This window comes from Pezoporus flaviventris, unplaced genomic scaffold (genome assembly GCF_033815535.1).
Source record: "Pezoporus flaviventris isolate CSIRO_AGI_PZ_B2104156 unplaced genomic scaffold, CSIRO_AGI_Pfla_v1 ptg000025l, whole genome shotgun sequence".
Taxonomy (NCBI): Eukaryota; Metazoa; Chordata; class Aves; order Psittaciformes; family Psittacidae; genus Pezoporus; species Pezoporus flaviventris.
The window spans coordinates 21,876,348-21,896,080 of NW_026892573.1; the positions used below are offsets into that span (position 1 = coordinate 21,876,348).

The 19,733-nt window shown below is 37.7% G+C and overlaps 1 protein-coding gene across 8 annotated transcripts in view; it reads right to left on the reverse strand.

Annotated features, from left to right (window-relative positions):
* YAP1 (Yes1 associated transcriptional regulator) overlaps positions 1 to 19,733 on the reverse strand; it is an 86,133-nt gene that overhangs the window by 16,955 nt on the left and 49,445 nt on the right. The window contains exons 4-6 of one of the 8 annotated variants that reach the window (XM_061457814.1): positions 13,417 to 13,530; positions 1,828 to 2,009; positions 323 to 370 (exon numbers count right to left, since the gene is read on the reverse strand). In XM_061457814.1, coding sequence (XP_061313798.1) covers positions 323 to 370; positions 1,828 to 2,009; positions 13,417 to 13,530 — 344 coding nt within the window. Of the gene's footprint in view, positions 1 to 322; positions 371 to 1,815; positions 2,010 to 13,416; positions 13,531 to 19,733 lie in introns of all 8 variants that reach the window. The other 7 variants (XM_061457813.1, XM_061457818.1, XM_061457819.1 and 4 more) reach the window with 7 other exon arrangements.

The window sequence follows — 19,733 nt, forward strand, 5'->3', positions numbered from 1 at the left end:
ACATCTTGATGACATCAGGACTGGAACCAGCAGTATCCTCAAGAATGCTAAACAAGAAGGTTGTTTTCAATGCAGAAAAGTGTGCAATGAATTCCTCATTTGCTTTTAAGTATTGATATAAAGTTGTGGTAGTGCAGCACTCTTCAAAACTATGTTAGGGTCATGGCCAGAAATGGTCCAAAAATGTGTACAGCAGAGCTAGTAGGGTTTTTTGTTCATTTGCCTCTTTTAGAATGCCTTCACGTAGCAAAAAGTTACCCTGCTAGCCTGATTTAACGCTTCTATTTTTCTAATTATGCTGAAACATCAGTTAAGAGCCTACCTGATGTTTTGGAGAATTTGCTGTGCTGGGATTGATATTCCGCAATGCCTAAGAGTAAAAATAAGATGGATAAAAATTACTTTAGCTGCATGGTTTGCCTATGCAGGCTGTCTTTATAAACACCATCTTGTAGTATCAAGCCCCCAAACAGGCCAGATGAGACAGAATGAGGGAGTCAAGAAACTATGAAAATCACAACACATTGAAACAGAACTCAGAGATTTACTGACCAGGGAGAACAACATGAAGGGAACTGGCTGGCTCTCAATGACAACTGAGGCAAGAAGACAATTAGAAGGCCTACCTAGAAGCATGCTAGCACAGGGTAGAATGTCTGTTGGTGGATTAGTTGCAAAGCAGGAACAGCAGAAGCCCAGATGCTTAAGCAGAGAGAAAGTCCTGATGCCACCTTTGCAATGTATTCTTAACCTAGAGTACTATAAAAAGTTAATGGCTGTAAAGATGACCCATCTTACACCAAGAGATGCTGAAGATTCCTACAAAACAGAACTTGACTACAAAGTGGATAACGGGAGTCAGATTTCAGGACAGAATACTACAGGTGATGAAGAATGAGAAAAGCTGTCTTTGAGGACATTAAGATATCATCCTCTCCTGAAAGAAGGCCCATCACCCAAAGTGAAAAGGGAAGAGGGTAAGACTTAAGGTTTTCTTCAAAGAAAAATTAGTGCTTTCTCTACCAGCGTCAAAAACCCCAAAGAATATCCTAAGAATCTAGCACAGACGATATTAACCCTTGAAACATTAAGATGGGAAAATTGAAGCAGAAGGCTTAAAGTCATGCCCGAATCCAAAATCCAGAGATTCCAGGGTCCAGTCCTACACTTCAACATTTGCTGCAGCTATATTCATACAGTAGAAAAATACTGAAAGGAATAGCTCAAAGCCTCATTATCAAGTTTGAAATTCTTCAGCATAAGAAAACCACAGGTTCAAAATGCAGCTCGAGTAATTCACTTGCTTCATGCTCCGCTCCACTCCACTGTTTAACAGGTAAGATTTTATCAACAAGGTGTCTTCTCAATGCATCTTGCGTAAACTGTAAAAGCACTTTGAAATCATACAGACTGAGAAGTTCTAAAAGTGAAAGACTTTCCTCCACTTACGGAGAACTAAAGCAGCTGTGGGAACCAACTTCTTGCTTTTTGCATGTCTCAGAACTCAATGAACATGAAATACAATCTCACGAGGAATATCCAATCAGATCAACAGTCCATGATGTCATCCTAACAGTAAAGAAGCCTCTTCTTGGAGAGTTTTGTTAGAGCAATGAGGGAGGAAAGCAAAATCTTTCAGTCTGCTAAGTCAGATGCTTCCACTACCAAGCTGATACCAGTAACAGAATGAATTCAGACCTTTTTAGATCTCAAAGCTTTTTGTACAGTCATTGGTATTTAGGACTTACTGAAACAACAGCTTAAGAGAAAACAAAGCACAACATACAAAAGAAATAGTGGAAGTAGGTGTCTAACCTGCGGCCTCACCTGCCGAAGCAGTTCTTGATGCTTCAGTCTCAGCCTTTCCTTCTCCATCTGTAGCTGCTGAAGTCTCATCTGTTGTTGCTGGTTGGAGCTACTGCCACCCATCACACCACCCTGGGGACTCTGAGGGGCCAGAGGAGGTGGTTGTTTCACTGGAGCACTTTGGCTGATTCGCTGATTCATGGCTAAGGAACCAAACCAATAAACATTTAAAAATTAAATACAAAGACACGTAAAGAAAGTAGTATCCTTAGAAGGCACAGATTAAAAATTTTAAAAATTACAAGCCATGACAGTACAAAACATGCAGCTATGTTGATGTTCAGAATATGAAATGTTTGCTCATATGTTATTCCTGTAAAATCAATTTAAGAGTCTCATGCTTAAGAGTACACACTTGCTCCAAAAGCTTCTGAAAACACTCAAATGTGTAAGCTGGTGAAAAATTCAAAGTATCAGTAAAATATTTCAGGTTTAATGAGAAGGATCTATCTTCTTCCTAATAAACTATTCTCAATTTAGACACGAATAATACAAAATCACTTTTCTTATTCATGTGAAATCTTAGAATCATTACACTTGAGAACACACAGAATAACAAAACATCTCACTTATATCAAACTACACTTGATTAAAAGCTACCATTCTTCTCAATGTGGTGCGAGTCATAGAATCATAGAACAGGGTTGGAAAGGGCCTTAAGATCATCTAGTTCCAACGCCCTGCCACTGGCAAGGACAACTTCCACTAGACCATGTTGCCCAAACACTAGACCATGTCACCCCAAGGTCATGCAACAATCATTTACATCGCCGTCACATCAAATTTTGAGTGTTACGGGCTCCACTGAGGGCATCCTGTTATGCAAAATTAGAGCTGGTAGAGAAGCACCTTTATCATCAGAAACAGATGAATTACACAGCCAAAATACTGCCATCAATACAGGAAACGTTTTGCTGATGCTTCATTTTCTTTTACCCCACAGAAGTACATGATGCATCTTTTCTGGGGTGTGGAGAAGAAAAATTGTCATCTTGCATGCCTAATGCACAATGAGAACTCATCTTCCCTTCCCCCAGAAGGGCAAGACATAAGACAGTTTTATTTTATAAAATAATGCATTACTGGGATGCGTGTCTTGACAGCCCTTTTTTCCCCACTCAAGACCTGTATGTTTAAATTCATCAGAGGCACTGGAGTTCCCATAGTGAAACAGAGGGCTAGGAAAGCCTGAGGGATAGGAAACAGAGGCCTAGGAAAGGCTGTATTACCAGGGCACTGTTTTCAGGGGCTTTCAGTTTTGGAATTAGCTCTCTATCCTGTTGTCGAGAACAGCCTGAATCTGTTAACATTCACAGTATGTTGCAGAATGCATTTGTTGAAGCAGTGATGGCAGAGTGGTATGGATTTCTTTTTTTTTTTCTTTCCCTGGGAATGAGGATTATGGTTTATGGGAACTAGGAAAAACAGGGAATGAGCTTCTTTTAGGATGACAGGCTGATTCGGTGCAAAGAAAGCCATCTGTTGTGTCAGTCTCAATCAGTGTTTTCATCATATAGAGAAGATTCCTGGAACATTAACACTTCTACCTATCAGAATAAAGGAGAGTTCTCACAAAGGATCAGTATCATTTTTTCTCTGAAAAGCCCTTCAGTCTCCCCTGTCTTATGAGTGTTTAACTTAATTTACAATAGTGTTTTTCTTCTGTTCCACAAAAGCCTAAATACATTTATCTCAACAGTAAAACTGGCTGCTGCTTCACAGGCTTGCTCCTTTCTCCTCCTTCCACAGCTCATCCTTCCTTTGAGAGGTAGCACACGAAGAGGAAATGCCATATCCTCACTGGGGTGAGAACAGAAAAGTAAAAAACCAGTTACTCGTCTCTCTAGTCTACCTTTTCAACTATTCTATAGGCCCAGCACAGAATCAGTAGTCTAATGGAGAGATGAGTCACATTTTCATGAGTCAAGTCAAAATTAAATCAAGTGTCAGATAGCTTGAAGCAATCTGAAATAGTCTTGTGTAGTTACTTGCAAGAAAGCTTCATACATACGATCATGATAAAACTTCCTACAAGTAGAGTGCACAGGTAAAGTAGGAATAGAAACTGAATCTCAGTACCAAGTAGAAACAACAGAGTGAATACAAAGCATTAGATGTTCAAGCTGAACAGACACAGAAGGTTCACATGGCCCAAGACACCAGGAACTGTGTAAGTTTCAACAGTACCAGCACCAACAGCTGTCCTGCAAGGATCTGAGCAGTGAACTATTAATTACAAGCTCCACTTGCCCTCCACTGGGCCAATCCCTACTGGAAGACTGACAGCAACAGGAATAGCTACATTTACCAAATTAGGCTGAAGTTGAAGCTAGAAAGCCCACCTAGCAGCTTTTAGACAATCTGCACACCACTGGAGTAGGGAGTATCTGCTCCTTTGTCTCTTTTACCAAGAAACATATCAAGTCTTGACCAAGGACCACGCGTTTTGTTTTTCATATCGTTAACCTGTTTCACTTTAAACGCAGACAAGGAAAGGGCTAGTATGAGACAACAGAAAACAGCCTTCTCTTTCTGTTAGCTAATTCTGCAACTCAAGCAGAAGTCTGTGCTACATTTCAGAAGTTCCAGGATTCAAACCCTGCTATTAAACAAGATGGAAGGTCAATTACAGTGGAAAGTAAAGAGGGACAAAGGTCAGAAAATTACAATCACCTGAAAGAAGCACATCTAAGCTAAAAGCAAACTACCTAGCTTGTAAAATTTAAGTACCCAAAGCTGAAGAATGTCAATTTTCTTTTACTTAAAAAAGCCACCTTTATGGCCTCGTCTCCAACTTATATAATCATGGTTTCGGAGCCCCTGCCTCATGCAGTTCACAGCCAAGTCATGTTACGGATCACCTCATAAAAATTTAACAGTTTCTAACCTTAGTTAAACACTTAAATGCAGTATCCCTAACATCCCTTCAACATGTTACGAATTTGGTTTTCCTGCATGTACCATACAAGTGTTACTATGGAACTAACTTCCTTCTCATGCCAAATTCTTACTATTTTATGTATTCTTATCTTTCTGACAGCTGCTTGTATTATTCTGGCTCTCTCTGATCACGGTTTGCTTCATTCTTCTCATCTACTGACACTGCAACTAAAACTGTAAGAAACAAATCATGTTTGACTGATGTTTTTCACTGTATTCCCTCATCCTAGATCCCTGAAATGTCTACTAATGTGCATTTTCAAAGTAATGTTTCTAAACTAGAAGTGTATCTAAACCACAAATACCATTACAAGATACTGAGACTTCAATGTATATTTAATATTCATCAATAAATATTTTGGGAAAATTATTATATAGTTTTGTAACTCTTCAGAACCTGAACCTAAAATTATACTTTCTAGACCTCATTCAGGTACCCATTAGAAGGATTTTTCTGAGCAGTTTATTATTTCAAGAATGCAACTGCAAAAGACTTCAAATTGACAAGATTTTAAACTGTCCTCAGAACAGACCAGGGAGATGTTTTTCACATAATGGAATTATTTTGACTGTAAAATTAAACTTAAAAGGTTGGACAATTTAAAAAGATACTGCTAACTGAATTTTACTGACTTAACAACACACCCAAGTGAAGGGTCAGGTGAAAAAACCACCAACGCTAGTAACACTGAATGATTTTCAGCCATCTTGGCTGATTACACAAGTATCTTCAAGGCAAACAGGAAAACAGAATTTAATTCTCTATAGTTTCCAACACAATATTTAAAGAAAATAGGGAAAATACACTTCATTTCCAGTGACAGGAAAAAGCAGTGGGGTTAAAGTTTTTATTACTGTTGGGCTTAGGTTTTTGTTTGTTTTGGTTTTGGGTTGTTTTGTTGTTCATGTGTTTTTTTAATTCACAACTCTTCCTTAGTTACTAAGGACACAACTGTAGAAATCTGCACTCTAAAGAACACGTTTATCAACATCATCTCAGATAAGCACATTTTATTTTTCCACACCTTATGGGTTTGTGAGGATCCTGACACGCACAGCTCTTATTAAGAAATTTGAATTCAAAGGCAAAGGGCTTCATTTATCTATCAGTTAGGACTCACCAGTTTTCTAATGCATCCTGTTCCTTACCTTCTATGGCTATGGAAAACATTTAAATAAGGGGCTCTGCACCCACACAGCAGAGTCTGCAAAGACCTCACAAGCAGAGAAGGAACAAACAAGTCTTTGTTTCTGGAAGAGGGGGATTTGAGGGAGGAGGAGGAGGAGGGGCAGACAAGTTAAAAACCATGGGCAACTTAAGACAATAAAGATCTTGCTGTCCTAGAATATGGCTTAGCTTCATTATCTGCAGAATACAGCCAACTGTAATAGCTGCAATATGCTGTTCAGAATAGAGAATTAGTGGTCTTCAAATGTTACACGTTAAAAGTTCTATTGCCCAAACTCAACAGCAAAATGCCCATTCTGTACTGTAGCAGATAATATTTGACAGTTACTGAAACAAGTTTAGACTGCTGTCTACATCCTTAATGGGGGGGGGAGGGGGGAGAGGGGGACCAAAACCAACTCAAAAGCGGGAAACAATTACCAGTCATCAGAGTTGGAGAGAAAAGGCCAGCAGATTGTTAACAACTCAAAACATAAAAGGCTAATTCTCTCCCAAGATCCTATGCCAATTAAAATCACACATCCCATGGCACAGACAGTTTGCAGTAACACAGCACCTCAGCACCGTTCTCCTACGCAGAATTTCCAAAGACTGCTGTAGAGCACCCATAATGATTAACAGACACAGCTGAATGTTTGATGGGTTTTCTTTTGTATTTATCATTTCATCCTTCAAAACTAAACCTAATCTTAATCTGCAAATTTAAAGACATTAATTATTCAAACAACAACAAAGCTCAGGGTTTGAGCATACTATAACTTACTGTTCTTCCATTGAAGGAACTGAAAGAGAGCACTTGTCCCCTTCAGCTTCATTTGGAAACCAGACAGCTTTTTTGTTCATCATTTTTTGGCTATGGCCAGGTTTATGAATGGTGCTAGTTTGCAGCACTGCAACAAAGGCAAAAATCCTCTTTGATTAAATTGAAAAGAGCCGTGAAGAAAAAAAAAAAATTACCAGCAGGATTTGAAAGAATGAGTCTCGGAAGTAATAAAAACTTGTTCCCAGTGGCTTTTTTTAGAGAGACTTGGTACAACAATTTGTTGTTTAATCAGGATACAAGTCATGTTTCTGGACTGCACTCTCTATCATGCATTGCTATATTACTTTAAGGAAATTCCAGTTTCAGTTTCATAATGCTGCTGTTACAAAGCAACCCAAAAATTAGCACAATAAAATATTCTATTGTTTTCAGTCTACAGTTAATCTGAGAATCCTGGAGTTTACAGTAAGGGTGAAGCCTGAATGATCTTCTCCAGATCATTTTGCTGTCTTAAGTGTACAAACAAATCTAGTGTATTAGGTAAAAATACACATTCACACACTCCTGAGCTGGACCCCTAGTTAAAGCAAGATATATCTAATGAAAATACCACCTATTACAGAAGCATGTCCAAACTGCGGAAGTTATGAAATCCAGTAAGAAATACTCTAAAAAAAAAAATAAAATCAAGTTTGCTGTCAAAAAACCAAGCAAAACTGTTTTCTGTACATAAGAAACAAATCGTGTCTCAACATGACTGAATTCAAGGAGGAAAAAAGCTGACGCTTCTTTGAATTTTAGATTATATATGATTAGATAGAGAGTACATAATTATTGTATGTGTGTATGCATATATTTAGATTACAGATAATGAATGATGTGTTCAAAACGATCCACCTTCAATTTTTAATGTAGTAGGATGCTCATTAATAGAGACGTGCAAACTGCAGCATTAAAAAGATATGGTGGAAAAATGCCCCCTTATTAAGAGGGCAGCTTGCTTTCATGGTCACAGCTGTTCTAGCCCAGCACTGAAGGTATGCATTATCTTTACTGGTATAAAGACACTATTACCAACAAATCTCCTTTCTCAAACAGGATTAAATTATTGTGAAAACAAAACAAAACCCCAAACATGTATAAACTGCCCTGACAAATCCCTAAAAAGTGAGGGGTTCTTTTTTTCCTTTTTATTAGTATATAAATCTACACAAAGTAGGTAACTGCAACCTTACACAATACTTGTGGGCAGATTTAACAATTTCTTCTGTGAACTATGTTCAATGGAGATACCGAAATACATCTTGCTTTTGAAGAAACAAGATTTCACTTTCTGCTGAACAACTACTAAACTTTTATTGTCACTACCATAACAGGAGCATCCCCTATTACAAAGGGATGCTTACCAGTGAAATTTCATCCGCCTCTGCAGATTCACAAGCAGCTCACTTTGACACAAGTCGCTTGTTCACTGAGAACTGCTGCTGCTCCATCTGACCACATTCCCTGACACACACGCCAATATACAGAAACCTTTTCCCCACCCTAGCAGTCTCCTGAAATTGCTCTTCTGGAAGAGAGAGACAGGGAAGTGAAAAATCTAATACCACTATACCTTTCAGATGAGTCAAATCCACTAATTTTTTTAGAGAGCATGTAAACAAGAATATGCCACTGCATTTGCAGATCAAAACCAAATTTTACTCATGCTCTGCTTTTGTGCATTTCTGCAGATCTGGAACTTAAAAAACCTGGAATGCCACTGTGACCAGACACAGAAAATATGCATCCAGTCTAGGGCTCCAGTTCTGTCTTGCCCACGCATATGCCTCTGGCAAGGATCCTACAAACTAACTTTAAGATACGCATATTGAAATGCTAGTCAGGTAAAGAATAAGAAAGCAACAGTATGGAATACTTCCATTTAATTTCTGATACTTGAAAATTAGCAGATGCTCTGAATCTTAAGCACATTTCAGATTTGGTGTGTGGTTTATTTTTTGGGTTTTATTAATGGAAATGATAAAAACATGTTTCAATTAAATCTACAAGTGCACTTTACTTCAGTATTTCTGCACAAGCCCTTTTCATCGTTTCAAAGGCTCTTGCACTACAAAAAAAGGAAGGAGAAAATTCTGATGTGCATTCTCTATACTCCCAATTCTTATCACTTTTATTCCTTTTCTTGTGTATTGTCAAGCAGCTACTGTACACAGAGCCTCTATGGCCCTTTGCATAATGATATTAAACACTGTCTTTCCTTGCCTTCCCCCTCATTCAGAATTCATACAGAACTTAAAAAAAAACCCAAAACATTAACATAATCTCTAAGTGGAAGTGATAAAAATAAAGTTGTGGTAATGATTTCAATCTGAGGTCACATCTTTTGCTTTATTCCCCATATGGCAGCTCTGATACTTGAAAGAACAGAAGGAAAAGGACTGGACATGTGTAGCACTGCTATGATCACCAGTAACAAGCCTATAAAACTGGAGTCTGGAATAAAATAACAAGAAAACTGAAACAGTATCTTGTTTTACTCTAATTCCTGCAGACAGACTTGTCTGACTTCTCTAATGGAGTACTACTGTTTAAACACAAGACACCAACTCACTAGACATGCAGAAATAAACTGCCAGTTTCTGGTATTTTCCCAATTCATGACCCATCTTTGAATAAAAAGTTTCCTCAAAAGGCAAATCACTTTAGAGTTGCATTTCAAAAACAAGCCTATCATCTGCAAACTTAAGTAACAGTTTAAAATCACATTAATGGTATTTGATACAAAAGCCAATTCTTTGAAACTTGTAGCAATAAAACTGAGCGATTCCAAACTTCAACTGGTTCTAGGAAATTTAATTTTACAGAAAAACATATGCTCTACTTCACCAACTTCAGCCACTCAGAATGCACAGATGACCTGCCTCCTACCCTCACGTTCTTTTACTATCAAGGTAACTTATTAACTTATCTGGAAGGCTTAAAAAGAAAAATCAGTATGATCTGTGAAGTATGACCAATAAACAAGAGTAGAAGGTAGTGAAAGACAAACCAGTCCAAAACACAAACTCAACCTGACAGTCCAATTAACTTAAAGAAATAACCATATAAATAAATAAATGTATAAATAAAAGTAATTTGAAGCCTCTTACTATGCAGCCTGCAAAGGCACTGAGAAGGTAGGACAGCATGTTTGTACCAGATGCTCCACTAGACAAGAATCCTGCTGACATAGGCCTAAGGACCCCCCCTTCCATCCCCATTCCTTTGATCCCATATCATCTTTTATGATTGACTGTGCTTGGCACAAGAAGACCCTTCTCTCATACTTAGTTCTTTTCTAGATTTTAAAGTTTGTGAATTCTCCTAACCTAAAACTGTTCTAAAGTCAAATACATAGACTTGGATGATCAACATCTGAGCTACAAGACTTCACTGCTGCTTAAGTGGTATAGCTGAAGACCTCAAGCTCACTTCAAAGACTTTAGCTGAGTCTTGGAACAAAGTCCTTATCTTCAACTTGGAGCACTAAGGTTTTAGATCCAGACTACTCCACAGCGGGTATTCGGACTGGGACTCTTATCTGACACATCAGTCTTAAAAGCCTGCTCCAAGAAAGAATCCATATTAACTACATCCTTTTATTTCCTGTTTAAAAGCATGAATGCAATACCCAAATTCCCCTTACCAAGTCAGTAAGTAGGTGTGTATGCCTAAAACAATTTCTTCTAACTGATCCTCCTTCCTCTCTCTTTTCTAGCTACATGAATGGAAAATTACCAGCACTACTTCTTTGAAAAAAGAAAAAGGAGGGGAGAAAAAAGAGGTACATGCACACCTACTGGAGAAAATAAAGATGAATGTAAAGCTTCTATCCAATGAGGAACATACAAAGACATAAGGGCTGTCTCCCAGGAAGCTGGGAATTCAGAAGCGTAAGAGCAAAGACTCTTCAAACCTTCTGTTTCTGAGTACTGGAACAGAAGAGTATGTTTGCACATACCATTCAACAGCTTTATTGTTTTCAATGGTTCTTCAGATTCATGAAAGTTGCATTATCAAGGAAGAAATGAATTTCTCCTTCTGTTTCAATCAACATTAATATCACTATACTAATCAAAAGCTTCAAAATGACAGAGATGAATCCACTTAGGATTGCTTCTGAAAGTGTTAGTAGTCAAAAAAAATAGTGAAATCTAAGCTCTTATATTAAAACACAGTGATAGAAAAGGGAATGATAATCCCCAAGGGGAAAAAAAAACAGCAATTTTCAACCTATATGAAGCAGAGAAAGGTAAACTTCTGAGTCATTCACATGCTATTTAGGATCACAGCACATATTTGTTGAGGATCTCCACACGATAAATAAATGCAAGGCTCAGTAAGCTCGCTCTGCCAAACAGATTTTTTTCTTCTTTACTGGAGTGACTTAAGGAGGTCACAAGTAAGAAAGCAAGATGAATAAAATTTTGTATTTTCTTGGCTCAAATGATAAAAACATAAACCACAATACAATACATACAACTTGAGATTTCAAGGAAAACTCCTTCAAGCTCAACAGCAGCTAGCAGCTTGTCTCTATTTGCCGTCACTCTAGATCAGAAGAGCCCACATGCTTTTTTTTTCCCTTTCCTGCCCCTTTCAGTTAAACTTGAGCTCTTTGACTGAAAAGGTCTGGAACAGATTAAAAGTCCGACCACAAAATAAAGAGCTTTGGCATATACTCAAGCCTGTCTGGGATACACATACGCAGTGGGCCCAAAAAGGGAAGCTATGCAGCAAGAAACCCTCATGCAGTCTTTTGGCCATTACTATCTTCTTTCAATTTAACTGCACAGCCCTAACAGTTGATGGAGTTTCAGCATGCACAAGACAAGTGGCTTTTGCCCTTAACAGTTAAACCATGGTATTTAAGGGAGTACAAAATAGTTCTGAGAAACAAGATTCATTTAATTGACCTCTGTCAATTAAAGCCTTTTCCACATTCCTTTTTAATTTGAGCTCAGCACTGGAAACTATAAAGTAATATAAGGAAAAGAAAAATACATACCCTGCAAGATTACTTAAGTAAATATAATTGACCTGCCTCTTTTAACTGCAAAAGGCAACACTGATTTTCAAGATGACTGCTTCCTTTTCAGCCTTATTCACATATTAAGTAATTGTGAAGTTGCAAATTATCCACACACTCCCCTTACAACACGCAAACAGGTCTGCAACTCTGGCTGGTGCTCAAGCCAGCAGGGACATTTGCCAAAGCTGACAACCTTCAATACACGCCCCACCTTTGGGCTCAAGTTGCACAGTGGTTCAACCTGTCTACAAACTGGTGAGCAGTTCATAAACAAAGTGTGACAACCTGGTGCTCTCCAGAAGAGCAAACGGATGTTTAAACTAAGCACTCAAGCCTACAGAACAAAAATGCTGAAATTTCTAACAGCCATTTCAGGAAAACAAACCAGAACAGTGACTGTGAGTTTTGCAGCTCTGTGTTTATATATGGCATTCATGGAGTTAATGCCTCTCCCAAAAGGGGCCCACAGTTGTTGTTAGGTCAACCCCTGTAAAGCTTCAAAGGCTTTGTATCCCCTCAGCCTGACCTACTCAGTGATCTGCACACTGTTTTCATTTAGTTGCATCGAGTCCAAAACTAAAGCCTGGAAACCACAATGATCTCTTCTATTTTATTTTTTTTTATTTTTATTTTTTACCCCTACTGTTTTTTCCATGGCTCTGGAAAAATAACTAAAATCCAAAGGAGTTGAAAATAGTAAGTTATTGGGAAAAAAAATCAAGGCCAAATTAATACAACTAATAAAGCTTACATACACCAGTCATGGCTTTATACGAAAACTAAAGTTGTAATATCACCTTAAATACATCAGAACAATCACTTGGGCAATCTAAGGGACTAGTTTAGTCTCTTAATATTATATGTATTGCTGTTCATAATCATCAGTGCCAATGTTTTACTGAAACATCTGCAGCTCTGCAGTTCATATAGATCAAAAACATAAAAAAATGAGATATCAACTCTATTTCATTACATTTTTACATCTAGACCTTGTGATCCCTAATTTATTATTTCTATTTCCAGTATTATATAGTCTTTACCCCATAAGAAGATTATTAAAGTAGAAGCAACAAAACCTACCATTTATCTCCATATCGTTTAAAACAAAGTTTTGTTATGATCATCACTATGACAAGCTGGAATTATAAGCTGGTGTGTGTTTCAAGTGTATTTAAACAGCATAAATTATTATTTGACAATGCCTTCTTCTTGAAGACAGCACAAAGGAGCACAAATATTTGTTTGTAAAGTTAAAGATTCCTGCATGGTAAAATTTTGCAATTTTATAAGAAAGAGTGAGCTTGGCTGAAACTGTCTCTAGACAGGTAATTTCTGAATGCCACCGATTTTGGGAACTGTATGGATTGGCAAAATACCAACCCCTAGCATTAAAAACCTTTGTGACATATACTCCTAAAGGAATTATGCTTATCCATTTAGTATTTTTTAAATTAATGATTTAAATAAGGTCTCTATAATTCAAATTAAAATTGTACTATAAGAAGTTTTACAAAATATGCCTGAAATATTAAAGTTGAATGAACTGAAGCAAATCAGAAATTCTGAAGCGATATGAACTTTTACCAAAGCGTGGGTCAAGCCTTGGGTCTAGCCAAGATGTGGTCTTGTTCTTATGGTTTATGTAGTAAATTTCTCCATCCTGGGTCATAGCTTGTTCCCATCCATCGGGGAGTGGGCCTGCAATATAGAAGGAAGGAGTTGATGGCGAGCTCTTGTTTGCTCCAGCTGAAATTGATCTAAAAGAAATTCCAACATTTTACATATATAACAGTACATGAAACAGAAGAGTTTCAAGCTCATGTCTAACATCGCTGGGATAAGCGCAAAGAAGTGGTGGGTGGGAAATCAAAGAACAGAAAACACTTCTATCACTTTGATTTAGGATTTGGAGTTTAATTTTATAACTTGTTTGCATCCTTTCATATGCTTTTGACACTCCCTGTTGCTACAGCATTATAGTACAAAACCAGCAATAAGTCAAGCCTGCCAGAATGAAACCAGCATAAGCACCAGAAGAAAAAAAAGCACAGAGAGATTCTACCTCTCATGTGGAAGTTCATGTGGTGAGTAAGGCCCACCAACAGCAACAAGGTAATGCTGATGAAGTCCTGAAATAATTCTCTGTCTTTCATAAACAAAGTGTCAAAACTAATTTTCCCTTTTCCTCACACTCTTTCTGTGAAAGTGTTAGAGGCTTAAGCAAGCGAAACACAAACCTGAAGAACAGGAAGCAAACAAGCAAAGAGTACACCAGGAGCAGACAGACACAGTGCTACGCCTCTACAGGCAGGAAGGCACAGGCAGGGAAGCCAACATTTAGGAAATGGTAAAAGGGAGGTAGGTGATGGTGTTCTGGAGTCCACTGAAAATGTCTGAATACAGAGTCTTGAGGCATGTTTCCCTTAAATTCCAAAGAGCAGCTTTTAAGAAACCACCTTTTGTTGCTATACCATTCATAAGCCACTTATTCCCATCTCTATATGATCGTGTACATTTATGTACACTGCTTAGACTGAAAACTCAAAAGTTACATTCATCTCATTTCATCTGGTGCTATACAAATACATGTTTTTCAGTTCTTATTCTCACATAGATACAGACTTCTGAAAATATCTAAATTGGATACAGGAATATATTTAGATTTAAGTACAAACCTAAGATGATATAGCAAAAGATCCGCTACAAATGTTAAAAATGTAAAAGAAATTAGAACAAGACTTGCCCCAGGAAGCCATCATATTTCAGCCTCAGATTCAGATATACACACAAAACAATGTGTATCTGATAAATGCCTGAATACCTACTGTATCCATGTTCAAATTACAATCTGTCATTTTGTCCTAAAGTCAAAGCTCCTACTGAAGATCTCATTGTCTAAAGCTGGTAGGGGAAGGCGGAGGATAGATTTGTTAGCTTAATCTCAAAAGCTGTTCTTGGAGAAATGTCAAAAAGAATAAAATAATCATTCATTGCATTCCAATAATATCCCAGGACAAGAACTTTATTGTGGTCTTTGAGGAACCCCTGAAAACTACATTTCTAATTTAAACTCTTATTTTGTCTCAGAAAACTATGCCTTTCTCTAGAAGCCTCACTACTCCACCACTAGTTCTTTCATGTGAGGAAAACCAGTGATCTAACCATTGGACATTTCCTTCCCATACTTAACACTCACAAGCTTTCAATGCTGTATACAATTAACAAGAGTACTTCAGCTTTGATCAGTAGCTAGTGAAAAGAACAGGCAAGAAAGGGTGACAACACTGCAAAACATTCATAAATCCTTACATATTCACAGTATATCAGGACTCTGATGCAGAACTGAAAGCTCAAGTGCAAAGAACCCTGTGTTTTGTTACCATACCCAAAGAGTTGCCACCTAACCAGTAAGATGCTGTTGTACAAAACTGGGGCGCAGGAGCACAGCAACATGCCCCACAGCACCCAAGCGTAGAAGCCAATGAAGAACCAAAAATGTTCCTTGACTGCTAAGTCAATATGCTAGCCATGAGGGCAGACACCTTGCTACCAGTCTTCTCAGAGGCCTTATAAGCCACACATCCCTCGGAGACGAAACTCAGCAAGAAATTCTCTTTTGAACTGCAAAGCAAAAACCCCAGCTGGCTCTAGGAAAAACAAAACTAGCCTTGGGGTGTCAGTCCTGCTGAACACTGAATAAAGTGTATACTGATCCAGCATGTTCCTTTGTAGTAAGAATAAAATGCCTTTGAAGCAGGATGCCAGGAACCGATCAGTCCACCTACCTGGTAGAACAATACTGTTTATGAGATTCAGTGATCTGATGAGTACTAGCTTACTAGAGACAAACCTGGGCAAGGTTCTCTTTCTAAATAAAATGCACAGCTGTGGTCAGGACAGGAAAGGTCTGTCTGCTCACCTGGCTGTCCTAGTAGCAAGTCTTCCTTGCTAAGTGCCATCAACAGCTGCAGACAGAACTTTTCTCTCTAGAAACTTTTGGCATTAATTGCAATGTTGCTTTCTTCCTTGGCCAGTAAACTACCTCATACTTCTCTTGTCATCTTTACATGTTGAAATGGTAGTTCAAAAATTGGTTAGTCCTGTTTTCTAGAATTCCTATTTGGTTTTGTGAGCAGTTGTGAAACCAGAAGACTGTCAAGTCTGATTTTGTAACTGACTGACTGACAAATGCTGTATTAGAGACAAGTAATGGAGGAAAAATGGGAAACCATGGTGGAGAGTAGCAGACACATTTACTCAGAGCATCTAGGAAAATGCCTGTGCAATTACATGCCCTTTCCCCCTCCTCAAAGGCTCAATAGGAACAAAATTCCCAGCATTAACTTATGTTTTTAAGTGTCTTAAGTTATATACGCTCTATGTTGCTGCCCTTCAGACCTTCTCACCACTATTACCACATCTACAGTAGCTCATGTTCTACAAAAACATCCATCCTGGGTCTAACCAACAGTCTGTTTATCCCAGGCATCCAGTCTGGGATAAAGGTCAGGTCTTGTTGCTGAATGCAGCTTGTTTAGTGACTGTCACACTGTATAAACTTTTAAGTAGAGCACTGAATACACATACAGACCCAAAAAGTGTAGTGGCTACCAACAGTTACTTGGACTCCCAGTACCTCAGGTGATTTCTTGTGCCAGATTCTGTCTACTTGCTAGGTGCCAAAGAATCTCAATGTTTTCCAGTCTCCCCTTGAGCCTTTGTAAATATTTATAACCAACAATATCCTGGTAGCCTGAACTCCTACTAGTTCTGTTTGGTGCCTTGTAGGTCAGTTGCACACAATCACAACCATAAGCTTACAAATCTATGTAGTTATTTGCACAGGGAGAGACAACTCTTCAAAGGAACTCTCAATTTACTATGGTACTTTTAAAGACAAGATTATTAAAAAATTATATTCCAGTTTCCAAATATAAGCTATCCTTACAGAACTACTGATAAGGCATACCTCTGTAACAAAATATATAATGGTGTAACTTTTTCATATGCCATAAAACACAGAACCTTAAACACAAAGCAGTGCTCACTGCTGGCAAAGAGAAAGCAACGGGAAGAGGAACAAAAGTAAAAATGTACTAGAGATTCCAGCTATGCTAGGATACAAAGTAAATCTTGCAAGTCCCCACAGTCTGTGATGTTTATGTGTAAAATAAATGTAAATAAAGCTATATTTTATCAAGAAGCTAATGCATATAAGGGCACCCTTATCAAGATACTAAATATTTATGGACAACCCAGGAACTGGAACAGTTACATTCAACAGCAGGAATCACCTGCACCTAATGCAAACACCGATTTCTAAGAACCTTCCTAATCTTTCTCTGTGAAAGTTGAAATTTCCCCCTTCTATCACTATCACTGTGATTATAAAACTTTTTAAGATAATATCAAATTCTACAAAATTTACCTGAAGACCTTCATTCTGTCAAATCAGTTAAACTTACAAAAAGACACTATCAAAAAGGGGCATTTTTTGCAGATGAAGGAAGAAATGAGCATTACTGTCACGCAGATACTTAGAAACTCCAGTTTCACAACAGATCATATGCAGTGTTGACTGTACATGAAGCAGGATTTGTAGTATGACTGGTTACATAGAGGAGAAACCAGCAACCGAAACAAGCAAGAGTCTTAGAGAAGAGCTAGCAATATGAAGTTACTGGCATGTTCCTCCCTACCAAGAAAAACCCTCAGGAGTTTTGAATGAGTGTTCATTTTCCCACCAACCTTTAATATGGCACTACGGTCTTACCCTAAGAGGCAATGGAATTACACTAGGTCTACAAACCTTTACCAGGATGCCAAATCCAGAACTGCAGTATAAGTGTGAAGACAAAAGAGGACAAAGACAGGTCATCTGCTCCAAAGCTCATTACCTAATGTCTACACACAAGCAGAAGAGACTGAAGTAAGCTGTGCTGTCAAGCATAATTCAGGAAGTATCTGAAGAATGGAAGTCTGTAAATACAATTACTATCCCATCTCTGTTATATCAACTCTAACTGTACAAGAAACATTATTTACTTTCAAATTTATAACTTCACCTCAGTAAGAAATGTATAGGAGAGGCTCCTTAGAAGGACAACAAACTGTTATTATTTCACTGTTTACTTTTTTTCTTTTCCAAATCAAGACAGAACATAGTTTCTCCTGTAATACCTTTAAGGAAAAAAATTGTTAGAAACACATACACAAAAAATCATTAACAGTCAAGACTAAATGTTATACATAAGTTGCATACTTAGAAGTAACAGGCTTCTTTTCTTTCCATTACTGATGTGAAGACACTATCACGTTTCACAGAAGATTAATCGACAAATGCCATCTGAAAGAGCATTGTTTGTTTCTCTGCGTACATAGTGCTTAAACCATTTTTGTTGATTATATGAAGTTCAGCAAGACTGAGAGCAAAAAAGAAAATTAAAGAAACAAAAAGAGCGGAAACCCTCCCCACCTCGCCACTTTTCATATATCAATGCCCTCCTGTAAAGGTTTTACCCTACCACTCATAAAACAGTTCATTCACAGAATCTTGATAGGATCAGATGAAGCTGTTTCAGATGCCTATTCATTTCCTTAAAGAAACATGACTTGCAGAAAGCTACTTGGATTCTCATACAGTCTTAAGCTGCCTCCAGAGGTGGGATTTCTTAAGAAAAACAACCTAAAAACCCCAACCTTATGCAAAATGACACCTTCCCTGTTTTTATTTTAAAAACTCTTTTGACTTGCCTTCACCTATATCACACCTTCCAGTTTTGCATTCTTCCCATTTTCCCTCACCTCCACTTATCCTAATTAACCGGAAAAGACAACAGGTTTATATTCAAGATGCAGACAGCAGCTGTCCAGGTTCAGTTCTCTCTCGCTCTTCAGTTTGTTTTCCGGTTCTTAATTCTAGTGAATGCCTAGAATTGTAATGCTGGCTAAATGGCTAAAGCTTCTAATGGCTTTCAAGACAGCTCCTAAAAATCTCTCAATTTCACCAGAGCAACTTAACTCACAAGCTCGTATGGCAGTCTGTATAAATATAAATAATAGTATAAATATACTAATGCTTGGGACAGTAACTGCTGATTAAGGGCTACAACTAATGAGTTTTTCACAGTCTCTTTCATGAAAGGCTCTCAAAGCACCAGGGCATGTTTCATTACCAGCAATATTTCATAGCGGGAAACTTCTGTCTTAAAGGTATCAGTTTTATTTCCCAGTTCTTGATGAATATCCAAGTTGGAACACTAAGTAATCTTGTATTTTTAACACCAGAACTCAGATTTAAGTTGCAGAGTGCTGAATTGGTTAACAGTTACTTGATTTTTCTGTTTCTCTCAAAGATTCTTTACTACCAAGGCCACCAAGGAAGCGTAAGTTACCATGAACAGCAAAAAGTAACAGAGCCAGATATAACAGACTTTAATAAAACAAATATACAGTCATAATTTAAAGTTAGTACACAAAGATTTGCCAAATCAGGTACCAGAAACAGAATCATATCCAATAAATGCAGGTTAATTATTATTTAATTCAAACCAGACATTGCATTTTTGTTAAATGCAAGTAAGTTAAGGGTAAGCAGGTGCATCTAAGGAGCCAGTTCCAAGCCATACTACCTCTGATTTAAGCCTTAAAAAAAGCAATGCCATGTAAACACACAACTCAATATAACCAGAAGTTCTGATTTCTTCATGCACTTTACAAATTCAGAGCACCAAGGTGGAAAAAAAAAACAACTTTACAAGATTTTCAGTTCATATTCAATATGGTATCATTTGTGAAATTTAAAATAAATTCAATGAACTTGTATGCAGATAACTGCTTTCTCAAGTCACAAGACAACCTACTTGAACATCTTAACACTTTTTTATTGCATGAGCAACAAT